The sequence below is a fragment of the Nannobrachium achirus genome (genome assembly GCF_963921795.1).
Source record: "Nannobrachium achirus genome assembly, chromosome: 1".
NCBI lineage: Eukaryota > Metazoa > Chordata > Actinopteri > Myctophiformes > Myctophidae > Nannobrachium > Nannobrachium achirus.
In genome coordinates this window covers 19174447-19197439 of record NC_137810.1, presented here as the reverse complement: position 1 = coordinate 19197439, position 22993 = coordinate 19174447, and the positions used below count along the sequence as shown (strand labels likewise).

The 22993-nt window shown below is 41.9% G+C and overlaps 2 protein-coding genes across 2 annotated transcripts; one reads left to right on the top strand and one right to left on the bottom strand.

Moving 5' to 3' along the window:
- Nucleotides 1-542: 542 nt before the first annotated feature.
- On the top strand, nt 543-11623 carry LOC308285571 (all-trans-retinyl ester 13-cis isomerohydrolase-like; the record flags this gene model as incomplete). The annotated part of the gene is made up of 14 exons (XM_080726360.1): nt 543-574; nt 1037-1119; nt 1638-1788; nt 5351-5458; nt 5811-5952; nt 6095-6242; nt 6505-6586; nt 7166-7298; nt 7778-7920; nt 8205-8334; nt 10244-10358; nt 10825-10919; nt 11010-11121; nt 11478-11623. The coding sequence occupies exons 1-14, from the start codon at nt 564-566 to the stop codon at nt 11621-11623; spliced, it is 1599 nt and encodes a 532-aa protein (XP_080582486.1). The 5' UTR covers nt 543-563.
- Nucleotides 11624-12710: 1087 nt separating this feature from the next.
- LOC308285561 (methylcrotonoyl-CoA carboxylase beta chain, mitochondrial-like) lies at nt 12711-22101 on the bottom strand. Its single transcript, XM_080726349.1, has 13 exons — nt 22004-22101; nt 21452-21553; nt 20306-20470; nt 19546-19742; nt 18373-18551; nt 18072-18152; nt 17568-17746; nt 16166-16373; nt 15673-15764; nt 14665-14821; nt 14406-14528; nt 13881-14114; nt 12711-13631 (listed from the first exon to the last, which is right to left on the bottom strand). The coding sequence occupies exons 1-13, from the start codon at nt 22021-22023 to the stop codon at nt 13545-13547; spliced, it is 1824 nt and encodes a 607-aa protein (XP_080582475.1). The 5' UTR covers nt 22024-22101; the 3' UTR covers nt 12711-13544.
- Nucleotides 22102-22993: the final 892 nt, after the last annotated feature.

Genomic DNA, 22993 nt, shown 5'->3' with positions numbered 1-22993 from the left:
ACACAGAGAGGGCAATTCTTCAACATAAGATGCTGCATTCAAGTTCAGGAGACTTTGGACAAGGCAATTCTCTTGAATGCTGCCTTCAGGTATGGCATGGAAAGAGGGCATTTGCATTTCTTTCACCATAGTAAAAACTGCATTCATGGTCTGGAGAGGGCACTTTTTTACAGACGGATAAAAGGGCAGGGGCTCAAGCCCCCTTTGATGTCTATGTGGGCACATGCCTGAAAATATGGATGATGAGATGAGAAATTGAAGGAGATGGACAGCCGAAGACAGGAATGGTGGGAGACAGTGAGGAATGAGGGAAAAGGGGAGCATAGAAGGAGTGGGGAGTTGGAATAACACTGGGAGGGAGACAGAAAAGGAGGAGGAGAGAGAGGGGGAGGTGACGAGAGCAGGGGACTTTAGCCTCCATCTCTCTCCACAGGAAATTACACTGTGGTTTGAGAACAACAGACAACACCAAACCGCTCAGCTGCTCAATGTGTGTTTGTATCTCACAAGTTATTTGTGTATGTGTGGAGGGTGTGTGGACTGCGTCCTTTTGGTAAAGCAAGATGGTCAGTCGGTGAGTAATTTTCCCCCTTTTCCTTTCCCACAACATTGTCAGTAATGCAGGAGCTACTTCAGGATTTTCTTCCAAAACTAAAACAGGAGAACTCAGAGAGAAAGATGTACCGTTAACACTGATGCAGCATCAGTACTGTAGTATTCCTTCCCATGGATTATTCTAGATATTTGAAGATAAATGAAGATGAAGATATAATACCGTAGTCCTTTTCCAGTTGTTTCTTTCCTTTTTTTGTTTTTATCATTACCACATTCTGTCTTCTACATGTTGTTGTTGTTGTAGCCGATGGGGAATTGTGATTAGGTAGTGAGGGATCCCCAAAGCTGTTAATATCACAGACCCTCAAATAGATGGCCTTATTCATAGCCCCATTAGTTATAATGTAATGGGTTTTAATACTTGTCAAAATAACTAATTTTATTTTGCGTGAGTTTAAAAGTGTCCTCACTCTGTGTCCAGGCTAGAGCATCCTGCTGGAGGCTACAGAAAGATATTTGAGACGGTGGAGGAACTGAATGAACCCATATCTGCTGAAGTCACTGGTAGGCAACATGTGTGTGATACTAATGCTGCCGAAACGTGTAGGCATTTAGGCATTTACTACTGTACTGTACTGTACTGTACTGTACTGTACTGTACTGTACTGTACTGTAATTAAATAACATTTTGAGGTTCTTATTTTGAATTTACTGGTTTATTTCCAATTTTCTGTAGGCCTACTTTTACTTCTACTCCACTACATCTCAGAGGCAAATATTGTCTTTTACTCCACTACAGTAATTTGAAAACTTTAGTTAGTGTGGTTGCCTATAGGACAACACACTATTGGGTAACACTTTCTCATAACCTCAATCACTGTGTGTAGGCAGGCATCATGTCAGCCATGTTTAATGAAGTTTTTTAATTTTTTTACTTTTATCAAACCAGAACTCCCTGATCGAGTGCCTTGGACTTTGCTTCTCTTTACATTTTAAAAAATATTTATGTAAACAAAATGCTCCTAAAACAAGTTGCTATGTTTACATGACTTCACTATGGCTGACACAAGCTCATTGTGTAGGTACTATACCGTCATGGCTTGGAGGCAGTGTCCTGCGGATGGGGCCGGGTCTCTTTGAGATAGGGTCAGAACCATTGAACCACTTGTTTGATGGACAGGCTCTTATACACAAGTTTGACCTGAAGAATGGCCAGGTGACCTACTACAGGAGGTAAGTACACTGCAGTGCTCACTACTGAATGCATAACCCTTAAGTTCTGTTCAGATTCACTACACCTTCGTTCTGTTCGGGTCATTTTGACCCGGTGGATATTTGGTTTAAAAAAAAACAACACTAATATAAATTTTAACTTAACAAATCATCATGATACATTGACTTTGACTCAATACCAAACAATTCATATGATATATTTGGTAAATGTTTGCATTTCTGCTTTGCTCTATCACATTAAACACTGAAAGAGCTAGGCGTTTTTACTGATTTAGCTGAAATCCATGTAAAAAAAACTACTTCATTTAATACTGGGCAATATTGCTCATGCTTATAGGAAGGGGGGGAGGGTTCGGAATGGGGCTTCGGAAGGGGGGTGTTAGAAGTGGGGGTGACTGTGTGTCTGTGTTTTGGCATAATACTGTGTATTTCTGTGCTTCCGGGTCAAAATGACCCGAACAGCACTTAAGGTTCAAAAAATATGAGGGGGGTGTAGCATGGGTGTAGTGCAAAAATTTTTTTTTTACATGTTCATCTCAGAAGAATCTTTAAGGCCAGTGAGTTTCAGGTGGAAACATTTTTAACTTCTACCTTTTTTTTCCAAATGAAAATGTAAAACGGGTCAAAATGACCCGAACAGCACTTAAGGGTTAAGTTTAAACATAGTTGCTAAACTTGCCTTATTATGTGGGATTATACTGTATGTGTAGACCAGTGGTTCTCAAACTTGGGGACCGGACCCCAAGTGGGGTCCCCAAATTATTTTGTGGGGTCCCCATGCAGATGATTAGCTTAATGTAAAAAAAATGTCTCACTCAACGGTAAACAAACCTACATAAGTGTATACAGGGTAACTGCACATTTATAAAGTGATAATTTAAGGACTTTCAAGACCGTTTTAATATCAAACTGGCAAAACTGTCAAATATGAAGTAAGCAAGAGGCAAACATTGTGAAAATAGCAGATACATGCTCACAATGCCTCGCAGTGCGAGGTGTTGTGAGCATGTAGAACTGCTATTTTCATAATATTTATCCGTTGAAACCGAGTCATATTAAATGCAATACCTACAATTCCAAGTGCTTGTCAGGGTGGGGGGCCCCAGTTCATATATCTTTATTTTGGGGGTCACGGCCTAAATAAGTTTGAGAACCCCATAACAAACCATAACAAAATGGAACATTAACATTTTAGTTAATTATTAATTATTATTATTAAATTGTTTTTATTGAATTTTTGATTTGTACAGATAAACACAAATTCCAACAAATTAGTTAATTATTAATAATGATTGAAAAGGAGCTTAGGTAACGCACATCGACTGGTGGGTGCTGGCCTAATCATGCTTGGCCTAAAGCAGGTACAAAAAATAAAAACGTCTATTTAGTGATATAAAATACATTCAAGTATGCAAACCTGTTCAAAAATAATTTCTGTTCTATTTAATTGTATTTGAACCATAGCTCTTTGAATGCCACTGTCAATCCAACAGCTGTCTCCTCCTACACTCTGCCACAGTCAGCAGAATCTGTTTTACGTAGAAATTCTTAACATTCTTATATGACCATTTAGGACAGGGGTCTTCAACAGGGGGTCCGGGACCCCTAGGGGGTCCTCAGAGTTACTACAGGGGGTCCTTCAAATCTTTGTGTGATAGAAACCTTTTTTCTCCTTTTTTATATTAACCACTTGAACCCTAACGTAAATATTCTGAGAATCTTTGCCAAAAATAGCAGATCTACAAGTGGACAACGCTTCGCAGCGCGAGACTTGTAGATCAGTTATTTTCGGCAAAAAGGATTGGTGTAGAGGGGGAAAAAGAGCAGACTAAGTACAGAGTGAAAGGTCAAGTCTTTTCAAGTATTGACGGTTCAAGTGGTTAAATATCTGAAAACACAAATTGACATGAATCCAAAATACACGATGGAACTATATGGAATCTGGGGGTCCTTTCTTAATTTCTTTCTCAGCTGAGGGGGTCCTTGGCCTGAAAACGTTGAAGACCCCTGATTTTAGGATAACATCTCAAGAGGTGTCCAATATGACACCTCAGGAGCTTTCTGCCCCAAGGGGCTGCCAGTCCAGGCCAGGAGGTCTGATGCTATGAGGATCTGTAATGCCGGTTCTTTGCTTGAATATTCTTCATTCTAAAACGGCTAGTTGGTCGGAATTTGGTCCGAATTTATTTACCCATTCCTTGATTCTGATTGGCTGGTTTCCGTTTATGAGACTATAATCCACACCTTGAATCAGTTTATATCAAACCCAGGTGCATTATTTATTTTCACAGTGTTCCACAGTGCACCAATTATCTGCATCTGTGTTGTTGGCAAAAAAGCTGGGAACTACTTTCTTGTAGCCGGGAACTACTTTCTTGCAGACCTTGTAGTGAATTAGTGAAATAGAACAGTTTTAATTGGTACATGTCTATGATTTTTCATGTTGCCATATTGTAACCGTTTTAGAAAAGCAATAAGCCACGCGAGGCATGTGGTTAGGCCTACCTGTATTTTATAAAGGCTGAGAGGGTTGGAGACACTCGGCTTTGCCTCGTGTCTCACCACGCCTCTCAGCTGTTATAAAATACCAGGTAACCACATGCCTCTTGTGGCTTATTGCTTCATATTGTCAACGCTTCACCCTGACTGGACATTAATATTTTCCATAATATTACGACCTAATTAAGGTCCAAATAGTTATAGACATGAAGCAGCCTGTTATAGCACTATAGCACCACCATGAGTCAGATTTGGAAAATGTGGGCTAGTACTTCTTCCATGGCCTACTGAGAGTCATGTGAATCATGCCGATTGGTCAAGCAGTGCCAGTCCCAGAGATTAGCTGTTCACAGCACACAGACACCCACTTTGCCCAGCCTTTCTGGCCTGGCAAAGACAAAAACACGTATTGTTATTTTAATTGAGGAATGTGAAACAGTTCAACTTTGAAATAATGCTTAAATAACAAAATAAAACAAAACAAATCAAAATTAGTTTTTGTTTTGTTTTTTGCCACAGTGTATAGACCAAAACTTAAAAAATAAAAATTCCCAACCCTACATTTGCCTCTCATAGATTTTCTTTCCTATTCTGTCCAGCGGATTTGTGTTACCGATGGTAGGATAAGTTGTTTTACTGACAAGAAACTTACTGGAACTGGAATGTTGCTGGGTAAAACCACCAATCACACACACACACACACACACACACACATACAAACGCACGCACACACACACACACGCACGCACGCACGCACGCACGCACGCACGCACGCACACACGCACACACGAACATTGTAGATGTTGGCCACAAAAATCCTTTTCCAATTCCTTCTGCAATAAAGTGGTTTGTTGTATTGTAGGATTGGCTGTGTTGATGGATCCTGCATGCTAACAGAATAATGCTCAACCACAGAATTTGGTTTGCAAGATCTTCATTCATTCATGGTGTGTGTGTGTGTGTGTGTGTGTGTGTGTGTGTGTGTGTGTGTGTGTGTGTGTGTGTGTGTGTGCGTGTGCGTGTGCGTGTGCGTGTGCGCGGGCGTGCATGTGTGTGCGTGTAGGTTTCTACAGACTGATGCATATGTGCGTGCCATGACAGAGAAGAGACTGGTCATCACTGAGTTTGGGACAGCAGCTTACCCAGACCCATGCAAAAACATATTTTCCAGGTAAGCCCCAACGACAAACAATAGTTGAACACACTGTATGCAGTAGGCGTTTTGATGGGTCAAAAAGGTTTCCCAACCAATTTGACCGACACTTTATAAAAAGAGGCACTTATTGTGCAAGTGTTAACTATGCAGTTAATATATCTTTTTAGGTCCCATTTAACTCATATTATGTACATTGTTGGGAATATAATAACCAGATTTTTTACTTTGATGTTTTAATTTGTATATAACCATCTTGTGATTAGGTAGACTAAATTTGATTTTGGGTCACGTAAAATTGAATGCGTTTCATGTTTCTCAAAACTGTCTCACATTTTGTATGTGTGTGACTTTGTGCATCTGTTTGTAGATTCTTTACCTACTTCAAGGGGATTGAGGTGACCGACAACTGCGTTGTGAACATCTATCCGGTTGGTGAAGACTTCTATGCAGTCACAGAGACCAACTTCATCACCAAGGTTGATCCGGAATCACTGCAGACCCTGAAGAAGGTGAGAGCACATTGGCAGATTGGTATGCACATCATGAGGAAACTTAGCTGACTCATGCATAAAAATCCATTCCACGATAAATATAATGGATTTTCAGGATTTTGTGTTTTCTGATGTGTGTCTCTCCGTGTGTCTGTGACAGGTGGACCTGTGTGATTACATTTCAGTGAATGGGGTGACTGCCCACCCCCACATAGAGGCAGACGGCACTGTCTATAACATCGGCAACTGCTTTGGGAAGAACATGAGTCTGGCCTACAATATAGTTAAGATTCCTCCCATCCAGGAAGGTGGGTTAATTAAGTGACTGCAGTTGTTTCTTATTGTGACACCTTTATACTAATTATTATTATATTTATTATTTCATCAATAATTTCGCAAATCAGTTATATGTGAGGGTGAGCAATGTTGCCATGTGAAGTGAATCAGAAGATATAATCTAAGAAAATGTAATTAGACAGGGTCTAGTCTTGCATTGTGCTATGTTGGTCTCTTTATTCTTTGTGAAATCAAGATCATGTTGAGCCGCTTTTTCCCTTGTCCATGATCCAGACAGGTCAGATCCCATAGAGAAATCCCAGGTTGTGGTACAACTACCCAGCAATGAGAGATTCAAACCTTCTTATATACACAGGTAGGTTGCTCATTCTAAAAACCATTCTACATTCACAATTCCGTCATGAATTCTATAGCTTCCTCACTACAGTTACAAATCCTGATAAACAGGTTGGACACATTAGAGCTGAGCAGGATTTCTGAATCCTTCAAAATACAACATAGGATTGTCAAAAATATATGACTTTTATTTTCGATCCTCATCAACAGTATCACGAAACATTACACACTGTAATCCAACATTTATTTCTGGTTGATTGAATAGGCATAGGCTGAAACTCAAAGCTTATGCCAACCCTTTTGTCGGTTTAACATAATCAGTTACAATGTTCATAATGAATGAACACTCGCATTTACATTTAAGACTATAATGTTTGTAATGAACAAACCATGTTTTTTGACAGAATATACACTGCATTAACACATCTTTGACACATATGTCATCAAAAGTAATAGCCTGCTGCATGTTTGTTGGATAAACACACTTAAAATTAGGTTGTCACTTAAAAACAGGTGTTTTGTCTGACCTCATAAATGGATGATGAATGGATTGTCTGCCTGTCTGTGTCCGCCTCTTCGTTTGTCTGTCTGTCTGTAGTTTTGGTATGACGGAGAACCACTTTGTGTTTGTGGAGCAGCCAATAAAGATCAACTTGCTGAAGTTCCTGACTGCCTGGACCATCAGGGGAACCAGTTATATGGACTGCTTTGAGTCCAACGACACCATAGGGGTAGGAGAGGAGTGTGCGTGTGTGTATGTGTATGCACGCGAGTGCGTGCGTGTGTGCCTTTGTTCCTGTGTGTTCCTGACAGTGTTGTAAAGTAACTAAGTAGATTTACTTAAGTACTGTACTTAAGTACAAATTTGAGCTATTTGTACTTTACTTGAGTATTTCCAGTTTTCAGTACTTTTACTTCTACTCCACTACATCTCGGTTCCAAATATTGTACTTTTACTCTGCTACATTTATTTGAAAACTTTAGTTACTAGTTACTTTGCAGATATAAATTATAATATTATAAAATGTACATAAACAACTTTAGCCCTAATTTATACCGTGGCAATTCAAAAATAACCAATCTACAAGCTTGTAGATCTGCTATTTTAAAACATTTCATACTTTTACATTAAGTAGTAAGTACTTTATGTACATTTTGATGCCAATACTTTTCATAGTTTTACTCAAGTTTATATGGTTATGTATTTCAGACATGGATCCACCTGGCCAGAAGAGATCCGGCAGAATATCTGAGCAGCCACAGGTTCAGAACCTCAGCCTTCAACCTGTTCCACCATATCAACACCTATGAAGACCAGGGATTCATTGTAGTCGACCTCTGCACATGGAAAGGGTGCGTACACTTACAGCGACTACAGCATGCATGATGCACTTGACGTGCGTAGAAGTAAATGGGCGAGCGTGCAAGAGAACGATTGTCTATTGTGCAATTATACAGCAAAATCTATAGTGTTAATCTACACTATGTTTGCTCTATAGTAACTACTAATCACTCAGTGTGTATGCCTGTCGTTTTACAGTAAAAAGAAATGTGCAAATTTTCCAGACTTCCAGTGACTAACCTAACTTTCTGTCTGTCTGTGTCTCTATGTCTGCCTGTGTGTCTCATCTCTCTAGGTATGAGTTTGTGTATAACTACTTGTACTTAGCTAACATAAAGCAGGAGTGGGAAGAAGTGAAGAAAGCAGCAATGACAGCTCCACAACCTGAGGTCAGACGATATGTTCTGCCTCTGGATATACACAGGGTAAGTGTCCACACACACGCACGCACGCACGCACGCACGCACGCACGCACGCACGCACGCACGCACGCACACACACACACACACACACACACACACACACACACACACACATACCAGTTATTCATTTGGGGAGGCCAGAAGCATTAGCATTTTATTAGGTGCCGTATAAGTGATAATAGTGAAAACAAAAAGCTTTTGTTAAAAGGTCAAAGCTCTATATTCCAAGAGTAATCATTGCTTGCAGTGTTTGTTCAGTAACAGGGATCTACCCCTCCCATCAGTACTTTAATAAGCAGAAAATTCATCAAATTCTATACATGTACGAGTTCCAATTCTGTATTTTTTGTTTTGTTAATTTAATCAGTTCCTATGAGTTCTCTATCCTTCTTGGGTGAAATTGGTATCCTGACCTGAAAATGTATTTTACATTTACCAAAGAACTGGAGAGACAGGGAGATCCCTCTGAACAAACACTCTAGTCTATAGACGAATCCACAGAGTGAAAATCATAACTGCTGTGTCAAGCGGCACCACAACTAACGACAGCGCTCTGTGGATTTGTCTATACTAGCAATGATTACTGTCAGCATATATAGAGCTATTCAACACCTGCGTAGGCCTAATCTTAAAGGGGAAGACCACCCATTTTCAATATTGAACTATGTCATTAATATACCTTAGAGGAGTTGTGTGGAAATTAAAAAAAAAAGTTCCCCCTCTTCTGTGTTGCCTAGAACTGGAGGATTGATTTTGGGGTTTGTATTGTAAAGTACAATGTGTGATGTCATCAAGTTGTGATTTGCAATACAAACCCCAAAATAAATCCTCCAGTTCTAGGCAACACAGAAGAGGGGGAACCTTTTTTTTGGAGCGGTGAAAGCGCTCCCAATAGACAGGTATGTCCGTGGGTATGTGGCTGGGTGGCTGGCTGGGTGGCTGGCTGGCTGGGTGGCTGGCTGGCCGTGTCCGTAGCCTGGCAATACCTTGAGTGGCCACACACAACACACTAGTTAAAGGCACAGGCACACTCACCACTCACTCACAGGCACAGTTTACAGTTTACAGTTTAGGCATTTAGCAACACACACAGGGTATAGCTGCTCAGATTCACCGCTCCACTTCGAACCGAGGTTTGATTTTTTATTTCCACACAACTCCTCTAAGGTATATTAATTACATAGTTCAATATTGAAAATGGGTGGTCTTCCCCTTTAAACTTAACCTCAAAAGTCCTATCCTTAACCCCAACCTGACTCTTTTCTTTGTAAGTCTCCCCAAAAATGTTATAACCATAAAAATGTCCCGTTCCCTCATGGGGACCAGAAAGATGTCTCCATAAGGTCGATATATTCCTATCCTTGTGCAGATTTTGATTCCCTATTACGAGGATATTACCACACCACTACCAGGCTGTTGACTGTACACTACCAGGCTGTTGACTGTAGACTGTTCATGATTTACGCATCATGGGCTATTCAAATTCATTCAGAACTACACATTTTAAATCTGTCCCCACACACATCTCAGTGTGAATATCACCAGTGAATAACTAGGCACTTTGGTGGCACAGTGGTAAAGTGCCTGCCCTCCACTGCAGAGGTTGTGGGTTTGAATCCCACCGTGGTGCATCCAGCTTTCCAGGACTTCATATGGGAATGCCCATATTTGGAGGGAGACAGCCCATATCTGTGTGGCTGGTTCAGACAGGGATCTCCATGTATGGGCATAAAAGGGATGTACTATATACACTGCATTGATCTCCATACATGGGTAACTGGTTCGATATACATGACTGGCCAGATGGCCAAGAATTGGCGTGATCACATGTCGCCCTGAGGCGTCTTACTATTGTGTGTGTGTGTGTGTGTGTGTGTGTGTGTGTGTGTGTGTGTGTGTGTGTGTGTGTCAGGAAGAGCAGGGGAAAAATCTGATTTCCCTACCATACACCACTGCAACAGCTGCTCTCTGTAGTGATGGAACAGTCTGGCTGGAACCCGAAGTCCTATTCTCTGGACCTCGACAGGGTGAGACGCATGCACGCACACACACACACACACACACACACACAGTGCATCTTATTATGACATAGTATGAGTTAAGCCCTTTGCACACAGGACAGTTGCGTTTTTTTCGTTTGCGACATGAATAAAACGCATTGGATTTGGTGTGCAAGGCTGTGCGGAATCGGCTCTGCGGATCCAAAAAGGAGTCATAAAAGGAGTGATGAGTTTTTTACCGCATGCGACAAGACGCACGAATCGAACTGGGTTCGATCGAGAAAAAAACGCACGGCGGCAGCCACTCGTCGCACGGCTAATTCGGAGCCGGTGTGCATGAGGTCATAGAGAATCATTGTTTTCTTTTCAAAAAATTATAGTGTCCGTTTTATCTGTGCGGTTAAACGCGCCTGTGTGCAAAGGGCTTAAATCTTCAACGTCTTTTCATCACATGGTTTCTCCTCTCCTGTCTGTCTGTCTGTCTGTCTCTCAGCCTTTGAATTTCCCCAGATCAACTACTCAAAGTGCAATGGCAAGAACTATCAGTTTGCCTACGGCCTGGGACTCAACCACTTCATACCAGACAGGGTACAACCGTACAAGCATGTGCAATGTTGTATATTGGTTCTGCTTGACTTGTAAAAACACAAGTGCTGACATGGTTGCCTGTCATTGTAGATCGTTAAGCTGAATGTGCAGACCAAAGAGACATGGGTGTGGCAAGAAGAGAACTGTTACCCGTCAGAACCACTGTTCGTACCAACACCAGAAGCTACAGAAGAGGACGATGGTAAGAGACAGTCACACACATTGTGCATTACATTCACTCATTCACACACACACACACACACACACACACACACACACACACACACACACACACACACACACACACACACACACACACACACACACACACATTCATACACTGATGGCAGATTATCAGGAGCAGCGTCTTGCTCAAGGACATTTCAACACCAACTCTGGGGGAGCCTAGGATCAAACTGGGAACCGGCAACTCTACCCTTGAGCCACTGCCGCCCCCCACATGAAGCCTCACAGCCACAAACATAGTTTAACACACACACGTATATGTATTGTATATACACATTAGGCACACTCTGACCACGTGTTTCTGTGCTCCAGGTGTGCTGCTGACTATCTTAGTAAAGCCGGGGGCAGAGAGACCAGGCTGCCTGCTGGTGCTGGATGCCAAGGACCTGAAAGAGCTAGCCAGAGCAGAAGTCAACACTATGATACCGGTCACCCTCCACGGGCTGTACAAACCATGATACTAACCCACGGGCTGTACAAACCATGATACTAACCCACGGGCTGTACAAACCATGATACTAACCCACAGGCTGTATAAACCATGATACTAACCCACGGGCTGTACAAACCATGATACTAACCCACGGGCTGTATAAACCATGATCCTATAACCCATAGGCTGTACAAACCATGATCCTAACCCACGGGATGTACAAACCATGATCTACATCCTTCCAGTCCAATGTCCTTAGCCACAGGCCAGAACGAGACAAAATGGTATATTCCCAGGTTCCACAGGTCAGCTGCACAGGTACAATGCATTATTGTTAATTGTGGCACGTTTACTAACATGCCAAGTTTAGCTTCACTTGAACAACCATTCCAGGCTGCCATATCCAGCCCAAGAAACCTGTGTAAAAAACTGACAAAAGTCAAGTCGTTTTTTTTTTTGTTTTTTTTTCAGACATTGTGAAAATAGCCGATCTACATGCTCACAACGCCTCGCAGCGCGAGGCGTTGTGAGCATGTGGATCTGCTATTTTCTCAATAGAACCGTGTTATCCAAAATGTAATGCCTATTTTCCATGAGGACTCCCATCTTTGCCATACCCTAGCTTTTTGAGGAAGGTCATGGCACGGCCATCTTTGGCCTTAAAACTTTTACCCTATTTCACACAGATTATATTATTAGCTGTGTCAAGCACACTGGCACTGTAAAATTGTCCACATTTTAGTGTACACATGACATGGATTGGTAAAGAACCATTCTGTAACAACTGTGTTTATGTAAGTATGTACAGTATGTATGTCTTTTCCTTATAAAGTGGAAGACTATATAGTCCTACTATAGTCATTTTTCACTTTTACCAGGTATTTACTACATTGTGGGGGAAAAAGAACTGTGGCATATATTGTCAAAACAAATTAGCATTGTTATCTTTGTATTAAAACCCCCATTCAACCTATGATCAATATCTCTAATAAAAACACAGGCACATTAGCTATGTGATAGGCTGCTTACTGTAAATAGCAGTCTGAGGTTTATTTACAAACATGTTCTTTGTATTTTTATACAAATAAAAAACAATTACAAAACAAGGATTTTTTTGCTACAGTACATTTGTCAAAAAGGTATGGACAATGACATAACGTCTCCACAGATATATCATTTGAAAAACACCATTTGTTCAAGTTAGCATTTTCTCTGTATACATCATAGCTAAATAATTAACAATTATTAGTGAATTGGCTGAATTTCATTAATTATCGCAGTATCCAAATCACTAATTCCTGGAGGGACTGTTAAAAGATTCAGGACATTTATCACTGGCCAAGGCATTGTTTTAAAGTTAGCTTTATACAACCCAGATCAACCCAAAAAGAGGTAGTCAATGGTTTCTGTGGACAAAACCCCACAAAGGCACCAGCGTATGATTCCTGGAAGTGATGGATGTGGTGCAAAGTCAACCAACACAAAATAGGCAATAACTGGATGTGAAGCAAGAAATTAATGGAAAAATAAATAATGAAAAGTTACATTTCTGCGAAAGGATCATTTACAAGCTAAGTACCTTTTCATCATTCTTCAGTCTGTATAACAACAACCAATGGGTAAACACCACTTAAAATAAAAGATTTAGTGGAGACAGACATATAGGCAGGGCACATTAGTGACTTGTTGATTTAGCAAAAATAATGGTAAAAATAACATGTATTTCCGAAATTCTGTTTCACTTCACAGCAGTAGAGTTAACCTACAACACATCCTGTGTATTAGTATAATGTTAAATACAATAAATAATAAACCAGACAGATACCATCCTCTTCAAACAGCCTCGAACCATTCCTGCTTGAGGAGAAATGGCCACCAGGGATGGACAGGCCAAGTGATCCATGATGGATGTATCTAGACTGAAGATGAAAAGGAGCAAGAGGGTTCTATATGCGAAGTAGTGGAGCTTGCAGCTTCTCTGTGGACAGTTGATACCGCTGCTGTTTGATGATATCCAGGCAGTCTCTGAGAACCTACAGACAGGGGAGTGGACATACAGGCTGATTGATTAATTGAATACATCATTAACAGTTTTCAAAGATTTTACAATGATTGCAAAAAGGACACAAACACAAAAAGCCCTAGGAGCTTGTTTCCATTGTAGTCCTGTGTATTCAACTTTAATGTGTAATCGTGACAGCCCTACATGTACAGTACATATTTATATGAGTGTAAAGACAGACATAATGGTGGGTGTAGAGATACATATTGTACTACATTACCTTCCTGGTGTTCTGAGGCAGAATGACTCCGTCGTCCCAGAGTCGAGCAGAGGAGAAGAACGCTGAGCTTTCCTCCTTGAGCCGTTTGTTCAACTCAAGCTCCTCCGCCTGTTGATCCTTTTCCTCCATGTCACTGCCAGGGGGCAGCAGCGAGTCACAATGGCCTGGAGCCACCATAGACACTCTGGCGTTGGGCCACAGGAACAAGAAGTTGGGGTCAAAGGCTCGTCCGCACTGGAGAAAGACAGGCAGTGGGATTCAACTTAAAGCCATGTTCAACTTTGGTAGAACCTTGGGTGTAATCTGTGCATGACATAGTCCAGAAATCCTTTTTGGCATGAGTGTAGACAGACAGAAAAGGTAGGAGAAAGAGTAGGGGTACCGCCGGCCGGGAATCGTACTGGGGAGTGGGGACTCACTGTCATACATTATTTAGAGCCTATGGGGTATGCACCCTAACCATTAGGCTCGGGTGGCGCCAAGTCCAGATATTTTTGATGATATTTAAATGTTGATGCCACTCACCATGGCATAACTGTCCGCACCATGGCACCCTCCAATCACTACGGTGATTTTGGGGACAGAGGCGCATGCCACTGCCGACATCATTGAACCTTGTGCCTTAAGACGGTTGCTGTTGATTGCTGCCTGAAGGACATACACACACACACGTTTATAGTATGGCAAATAATGTAATTCACATTTTAAATAAAAGAACACAACCAGTGTGAAGAGAGTCTAAACCCTGGTATGGGTGCTGTGTTGAGAGAGAATAATAGAGTACCTGTGGTGTAGAGAGAGTGAGCGCTGGTCTGGGCGCTGTGTTCTGCAGGAAGATAAGAGGGATGTCTCTCTGGTCGCATAACTGGACAAAATGGCAGCCCTTCAGGGAGGCCTCATTGGACAGCTCCCCGTTGTTGGCCACTATGCCCACCTGGTGGCTAGCACAGCACATACACATGCATACATGTAGCACACACAAAGTACCAGTATACAAAAGAGCACTCCAGCACTCTTCAGCCAGTAGAAGGAAGAAGGGCTTGTCTGTGCTCAACAGGGAACAACTGTTACCTGGGCACTTCAAGAGACTAGACCAGGGGTATTCAACGTTTTCAAGGCCAAAGATCCCTTAGTTGAGAGAGAGATGAAGCAGGGACACCCCCCCCTTGAACTAGAGACTACCCAAATAAAATATATTGGAGCACTCGACTGGTCTACACTGTATTTTGTTGTTTTGTAGGGTTGACTGACGTTTCTTCTTTCGCCTTCCCCACAAAACAAAAACTCTGTAAAACAATAAAACACGTGCAGACCAGTGGAGTGCTCCTGAAGTGCCCAGGTATTAATATTTCCTCTGATATCATACAAGTATACACACAACACACACACAAACAATTGACAATTATTGTGTGACCATTCACCAAAGACCATTACCACAATTGCTGTGGGTAACAGGGGATCAAGGGGACATTTGAAGTTAACTGGCTGTTAACCCAGTCAGTTAAGATTGGTTGCTGACATTCCTATGATAATCTGATTAGTAGTTAAGTAGGATGGCGGCTCCTAATCTCATTAGGGTGTGGGTGGGTGGTCACTGTTTTGTGGGTGTGGGGTAGGACTGCAGCCTGATCTTCACAGGGTACAGTGAGGTTCATAAGCTGATTTCATTCTATACAGGATATTCTGTAACTCGACATTACCAAATGTACATTACCAAGTGTGTGTGTGTGTGTGTGTGTGTGTGTGTGTGTGTGTGTGTGTGTGTGTGTTTGTGTGTGTGTGTGTGTTTTACCCATGTATTTTAGCGAAGCCAGTCACCAGTGTGGTTCCGTAGCGAGCTTTAAACTCTTGGAATCGACTCCCGTCTGTCAGCCGGCTAACTACCTGGACGGACAGAAACAATAACACGTCATCATCACTGTACATGCATGTGGGGAGATGTTGAGAAGACGGCCACGGTACTCAAGTCATACACTCCCCAGAAACCTTGTATCTCTCCATAATAAAACGTTTAATGTTTTTTCCACCGTAAACGAATGCCCACATTGTGAGCTTGTAGATCTGCTATTCTAAAGTGGTTAAGTCTGTCTGTGGGTTTTACAAATATTGAACCATTGAAATGTATTAACAACATTGGATCCATTGGCACACAGGTTCCTTTTTCCATTTTCTGATTTTCTGTTTTGGACATACATGTTTTCCACCCGACAGCAACGATATGCAACTACCTTTTTCACCAGCCAGACACATATTCATTCTCCGTCTGTGTAGTGTGTGTTATGTACCATTTTAACATCCAGGCTATGGTTATAGTTTAGAGGAGCCAGTCCCAGCAGCTCTTCTGAACGATTAAGAGGCTCCTCCTCTCCTCTGCTCTTTACAGACTCCTCCTCCTCCTCTGGGAGTTCATAGTTGAGGGTGGATATGATGTTTCTGGTGTACTCATACGCCTCCTTCTCTTCCCAGGCAAAATGGTCCACACAGCCACTCACCCTGAACAGAGAGACACGGCCACAGACAGACAGGGAGAGAAGTGGACACAGACAGAGACACAGGTAGAGAAATGGACATGTATTAGAGTGATACAGAGAGACAGAAGAGAGGGGGGCTTGATAAGTCACTTGATAAGGACGCTAGCTCAAATTTACATTTACATTTTGTAGACAAGCAGAAAGACAGTTGAGAAAGTTAAACACAGGGTGCCCGCTGGCCAAGCAGTCCAGGCGCATACCGCTCTAAAGCAGTCTGACGGCATGTGGTGGGTTCGAATCCCAATCCCGACGGCCTAAGCTGTGTGTCACTCCCTGTCTCTCTCTCTGTTTCCTGTCCATCTCTGTTGTTTACTATCAATGACTTTTGTCACACAAACGCCTTTATGAATCAGGTGTCCTCTCTAGGCTCCTCTTGAAACAATGTATAGGGCAATTTTATAATGCTTGAAATTGATTGTTTATTGCCGTTTCAAAAGTGTTGTTTATTGTGATGCATCTTATTCCAGTCCAGACAATCTTAAAAATCATTAAAAGTCCAGATGTATCTTTTGAAAAGACAAACATACAATAAACAACCATCAGACATCAGTTGATAGTATACTGCAATGGTTCAGGTCTCCCATTATCAGAGGAAATCACACTGAGAAGGTTGTGCACCATGTTGGTGCATTGAAAGACTGGTTTGTGGAGCTTGCTCTAGATTTAAAACAAGCCTTCCTGGCAGTAGATGCTGTGAATCAGAGGGAAGCAGCCTTTTCAATCAAACTACGACAGAGGACCAATCAAATGGGTCCTCTGTCATAGGCAGGTCTGTTTTGCCACTGCTATATGGACTCATTACACTTCCCTGGATGAATGTAAACACATTCCTGTGTCTTCTCAGTTCGTCATCTGACCAGGAAGGCCCTCTGGGTTCCTTAAGCATGTTTAGCCTGCCGTCTCTATTTTGGGCAAGTCATTATCGGTAGAAGTCATTCAAAATGGTCAAAAAAAGCACAAATCTACAAGATCAACAAGCCTTGCGTGAGCTTGCAGTTTGACTGTTTTCACGTTATGTCGTACAGTAGGTATATAGGGGTAAAGTGGTTAGACAAGGCACACAATGTGAATGGTGGTCTGACACTTCCTCATAAAGCATGTTTTGTGTTCAAGCTAAAACTGAATGTTTGTTGTTCTATTTTATTGAGCTACTTACTCAGCATGAAGCGTGGCTCCTCCTAGGTCCTCAGGTGTCACCTCCTCTCCGGTAGCAGCCTTGACGAGAGGCGGCCCGCCCAGGAATATGGTCCCTATCCGGTGTACCATAACCGTCTCCTCAGCCATGGTGGGGATGTAAGCTCCACCCGCTGTACATGACCCACACACTACTGACACCTGCAGGACACACAAAGAATTGTCACTAGCAGTGACTGAGCTTCATTTGACATGTACACAAGCACTTTAGGGCTGTATTCACTTATATATCGTAGTTGTCGGGTGGAAACTTTGTATGTCCAAAACCATCCTTTTTTTGGTCGATTTAAAATAGTGAAACTACTTTTGTGGGACACTTTTGTATGATTTAATTTATGAGACACAAAGTACACATTTGAAACTTGGAGATACAAGGTTTCTGCCTGACAGTGACGATATATACTGCACATGTATCTGTGTTTGACGTAGCTAATAGCATCCTACATTATTACTAGTATTATTTTACCTGAGGGATCTTCATGGCAGACATGATGGCCTCATTGTAGAACGTCCTCCCTCCCTGGTTCTTGTCTGGGAAGATCTCTGACTGGACACACAAGTTGAACATATTGCCAGTATGAATCAAACTCTGTGGAGCTGTAGATAACATGTATATCAATTGAACCATGAGGAAAAGAGAGGATATATAAATGGACTTTAATGAGATGTACACAGCAAATCCATATTTGGTGTGTGTGTGTGTGTGTGTGTGTGTGTGTGTGTGTGTGTGTGTGTGTGTGTGTGTGTGTGTGTGTGTGTGTGTGTACCTGGAGTGGTAAGAAGGCCCCACCAGAGTCAACCAGGTAGACACAGGGGAGTCGGTTCTGCATCGCCACGTCCTGTGCCCGCAGCTGCTTCTTCACTGTGATTGGATAGGCCGTGCCACCTGCCACTGTGGCATCGTTGGCGATGAAGACGCACCACAGACCATTGATCCTGCCTATGCCTGCACGCACACACACAAACACAATTCAATTCAAAGGGCTTTATTGGCATGAGAAAACACGCACGCACGCACGCACACAGTCCATATATTTGGCTACACACTCAAACTCGTAGCTCCCTCCCCTGAATTCCCATTCAAAGAAAAAAATAACGCACATCCTCCGTTTCTTGGTGCTGAGTCAAACTGCAAAAACTGAATCACGAAAAACAAGACGGGGCTTGCAACTCCCTTGCTAAAAAAATAAAATAAATGTTTTTTACGGCACACATGAGCCGATACAACAGGAGTTGCCCTGTCTTGTTTTTCATGGATGTGATTCCCAAATACTGTGTTTTTGTTTTGCTTTTTGGTTGGTATGTAAGTATCATCAGTGGGTTACTTGCCACCAGGGGTGTATGTAACGATACATTTTAACAGCGATATGATACGTATCACGATACATGGTTGACGATACAATACATGGATGATATTGGTTCTTTCTTGGCAATACAATACGATTTAAAATCGATAGAGTAACTATTTAGCAAAGAAATTAAATGTATGTGAAACATGTCGATAGTGCAGTTTTTTAAAGGGACATTTTTATTATTATGGATATAAATAAGTAAACATTGATTCTCTGGCAAATACATGGACATTGTATTTCAACACATATGGACAAACCTGCACCTTGACATGAATACCGAGATTACACATTTATCAATAGACCAAGAGTAGCTATATGGAATGTAAAAGTAATTAGACCCCTCTTTAGTCTTTTTCATTATTCTTTTTCAAATTGCTAAATACAAGGCACAAATACTTAGTTTCCATACAATCGATTATTTGCATTGCAAAGCGATTCAATACGAATTATTTGCAATATAAATTGATACGATAGAAAGCCAAACAATACAATATTTTGCTGTTTGCGTTTCGATATAGTAGATCTTTGCAAATTCAAATCAATTTTTGATGCAGTTACTATATCGTTACACCCCTACTCGCCACTGACCAGTCAGACAGCCAGCTGAAGGGATGTCTCCATAGGGCAGGCCCAGACCAGCGAATGGAGACAGCTCCAGGAAGTCTTCATCGTCCAACAGGAGACGGAGGCGCTCCTTGACCAGCAGCTTCTTGTTCCTCTGAGTGTGTCTCACTATGGCCTTCTCCCCTCCTCCTTTCTGTATTTTCTCCCTCAACTCCACATACCTGTGTGTGGGTATTTGTGAGAGACATGGAGGGAGGGAGAGTGAGCTTAGTGGTAATTTATTGCCCTCCTGATTGGCTACGATTGCCTTCTAAAGTTTGTGTATGCGACCTCGTGGTCGCTTTTGAGTTTAATTAATGCTGAAGATTTTACGGCTTATAACAAAATGATAACAGTCATCATATTTCAAGGGCTTAACTATTGGCCTGTAACACTTGAAAGGATTCAAGCCAATTACATTACAGGAGTGCTCTCCTACTCACGTAGTTAATATTCATGTTTCCCAGTGTAGTAAACTGCTCTCCGATGTTGGCATAATATTCGGCTAAGTTTGCACCACTACGGTTATATCCATGGTTACTATTTGAACTAAGTTACAGTAGGTTAGCTTGGCACTGCCAGTTGGCACATGCCAAACCACTCATCCCACAGGCTTCAGGCATGTGATTTTCTTTTGACAAACTGGGGCTTATGTCTACATCAGCATGTTTATAAAAAACTGAGTAGAAACAAATGAGAATAATATACAGCATAAAACAGAGCAGGAAAAAAAAACATAGCGTACTTGTTTTGGCAGGCAATACTGTTTCGGAGGTTAGCTTCATAGACATGTTGCTGTACAGGCTGGAGGGGTTGTTCCAGCACTGGAAAGGCACTGGGCAAAGCTCTCCTCCTCCTGGCTACAGAGCCCATAGAGCGAATCACACACTGGCCCCGCCCTTGACCTAACCTGGTTCATAGAGGGTTACAAAAAAAAAACTATGTCACCACAGATGCAACAATATGTACTAAGCATAACTGGACCATAATTTAGAATCTGGAACTTAGTTTGTTTGATCTACTCTGGTGGGTGTGGTTTTGCCACTTATGATTTAATGCTCCAATGATTGCCAGAGGAACACAAACCAAACAGATCCTGCCAGTATATAAGAGTCCAGAAATGTTGTTTTCTTTCAGTGTATTTCACTCACTAACATTATTGCCATCACTCATCATAACAACAATTTCACCCTGGTCTGATTTTAACAACGAACACTAATATAACAGACTTTCTCCACAGAGAATGAATGGGAAATGTCTGGTTAATGTCTATTTTATTGTTATCTGGATAAGAGGAGCTGGCAGGGTGGGGACAGGTGGAGTGGATGTATTTGCTTCTTGCTGATGTTTCCAGGGCTAATCTATTTCAACCTTGTTCACAGAAGAAACAACATACATCATGTAAGCCTCCTGCACATGTAACGGAGGTGATCCAAACCTCCCCACCCGGTTTCGAACCCGGGTCTCCCGTGTGAAAGTCCAATATCTTAACCATCACTCCAAAGGGACATCCCTATGGAACGAGAGCAGATACTAGACTTTTGAGGCTTCAGGCTGGGGCTGCGACTATCACACTGTGCGGCGGTCTACGACCCACCACACTCACCCCCCCTTTGACCTCCTCCTACGGGGAAGCCGGATCCGGGTCACGGCACCAATGTAACAGAGGTGATCCGAACCTCCCCACCCGGCTTCGAACCCGGGTCTCCCGCGTGAAAGTCCAATATCTTAACCATCACTCCAAAGGGACATCCCTATGGAACGAGAGCAGATACTAGACTTTTGAGGCTTCAGGCTGAGGCTGCGACTATCACACTGTGCGGCGGTCTACGACCCACCACACACACACACACACACACACACACACACACACACACAAACACACACTTACCAATTTTGCGTTTTGTCTCTGGTAATTATTTCCCTCCATGATAGAGGCTGACAGTGAGGTGATAGCAAGGCAGGACACACTCTCCCTCGACTGCATAGATTCCTGACAGGGAGAAGCATAGATGGGTGGTGGTTAAATATGCATTATCCTATCATAAGTAAGGCTAAGTTTGTATGTGGTGTTACACAAATCAACAGGCATAAAATAAAGTGGTGACCAAATCACAACACATGCAGAGAGGCAAAGCAGGGCAGGAGGTCATGTGGGGTAACTGTTTTGCTCTAGGCTAGGGGCTATATGAAAATGTTATAATGAACAGATTACAGTATTACAGTCCTATCCTATTGCAAACTAAATGCAAAAATTGATGTTACACATAATTTATACACCAACGTCTGCCTATAATTACAACCATGGGTCAAAAGCAGTAAAGTAAGTAAATCTATGCCAAAGGTCATGTCAATATTAACGACGATTGTACGTTCCAAATTCTTCCAATGAAATAAAAGCGAGTACATAAATGCTGTGCAACATAAGTGTAGTAGATCTTACCTTGATATGCAGCTGTACATGGCAGTAATGTTTACACTAACGAACTGCACACAAAATGAGAAATTCACAACACAAAATAACTAGCCTACATATTCATGAGTGTCACACCGAAAATTGCTGGTACGGAAACAAGCGTGAGCGTAGAAGTTCCATCCACCGCAGAACTGTAGAGAGAGATCTTCGCCACTAGATGGAGGTGTTGTTCACTAATTAACAGGTCTGTCTTTTGTTCAGGAGTTGGTCGAGTTGACAGTTCAGGGGAAAATATCAATTTGCCAAGAAAAGGATAATTTCAGTCATTTTCCCCACCTTATCCATTCTGCAGAAACAAATGATGCAATTATGTATCTGAAAACACTGAAACTTTCAATTTACATTGGGAGACATAACAGACATTATGGAAGGCACTTGTGCTGAACATAAATTAGGCTATACTTTGTTAAAGTAAAATCATGCCTCACAAACAAGTAGGCCTATATAATTTAAAGTTCCATGGAACATACTTTCATATCAAGAGTTGCCCCAGAATGTTTAAGATAATAGCCTACATTTAGATAACAATCTCGAATTATACCCTCCTTTTTTATTTGGGCGGCTTTTAAGACTTTCAGCCTCAGTGATCAAATAATTTAGCCTTTGTACAAGGTAAAATGTTCAGTGTTCGTCTAACCAGATTTGGGGAGACTTTAAGAGCTTCAGGGGTCTTTTTCTGACCTTTGTAAACTACACGGTAAAATCCAAGGGCCCTGGATGCTGTTCCAGGGGCCCTGGGTGATGTACCTTCATCTCTGGCTGAGGCAGGGATGGAGCTGACAGGTGTTGTTGAAGGCAGGGAGGAGGGAGAAGTTTAAAGGTGTTAGTTTGTGTCATAGACTGTAAAATATGGGTTTGTGTATGTATGTACATACATCTCTGAGACAGGGAGGAGGGAGCTGAGAGGTTCGATTTGCACATGTTACATCTCTGACTGGGAGGGAGATAATATGATAA

Coding starts and splice junctions, on each gene's coding strand:
- LOC308285561 (XM_080726349.1), bottom strand. CDS start 22,023: ATGTACAGCTGCATATCAAG. Junction 17,747..18,071: donor CTGCCATGAAGATCCCTCAG/GTAAAATAATAC, acceptor TGTGTCCTGCAG/GTGTCAGTAGTGTGTGGGTC. Junction 14,115..14,405: donor GTGCGGACAGTTATGCCATG/GTGAGTGGCATC, acceptor GTCTTTCTCCAG/TGCGGACGAGCCTTTGACCC.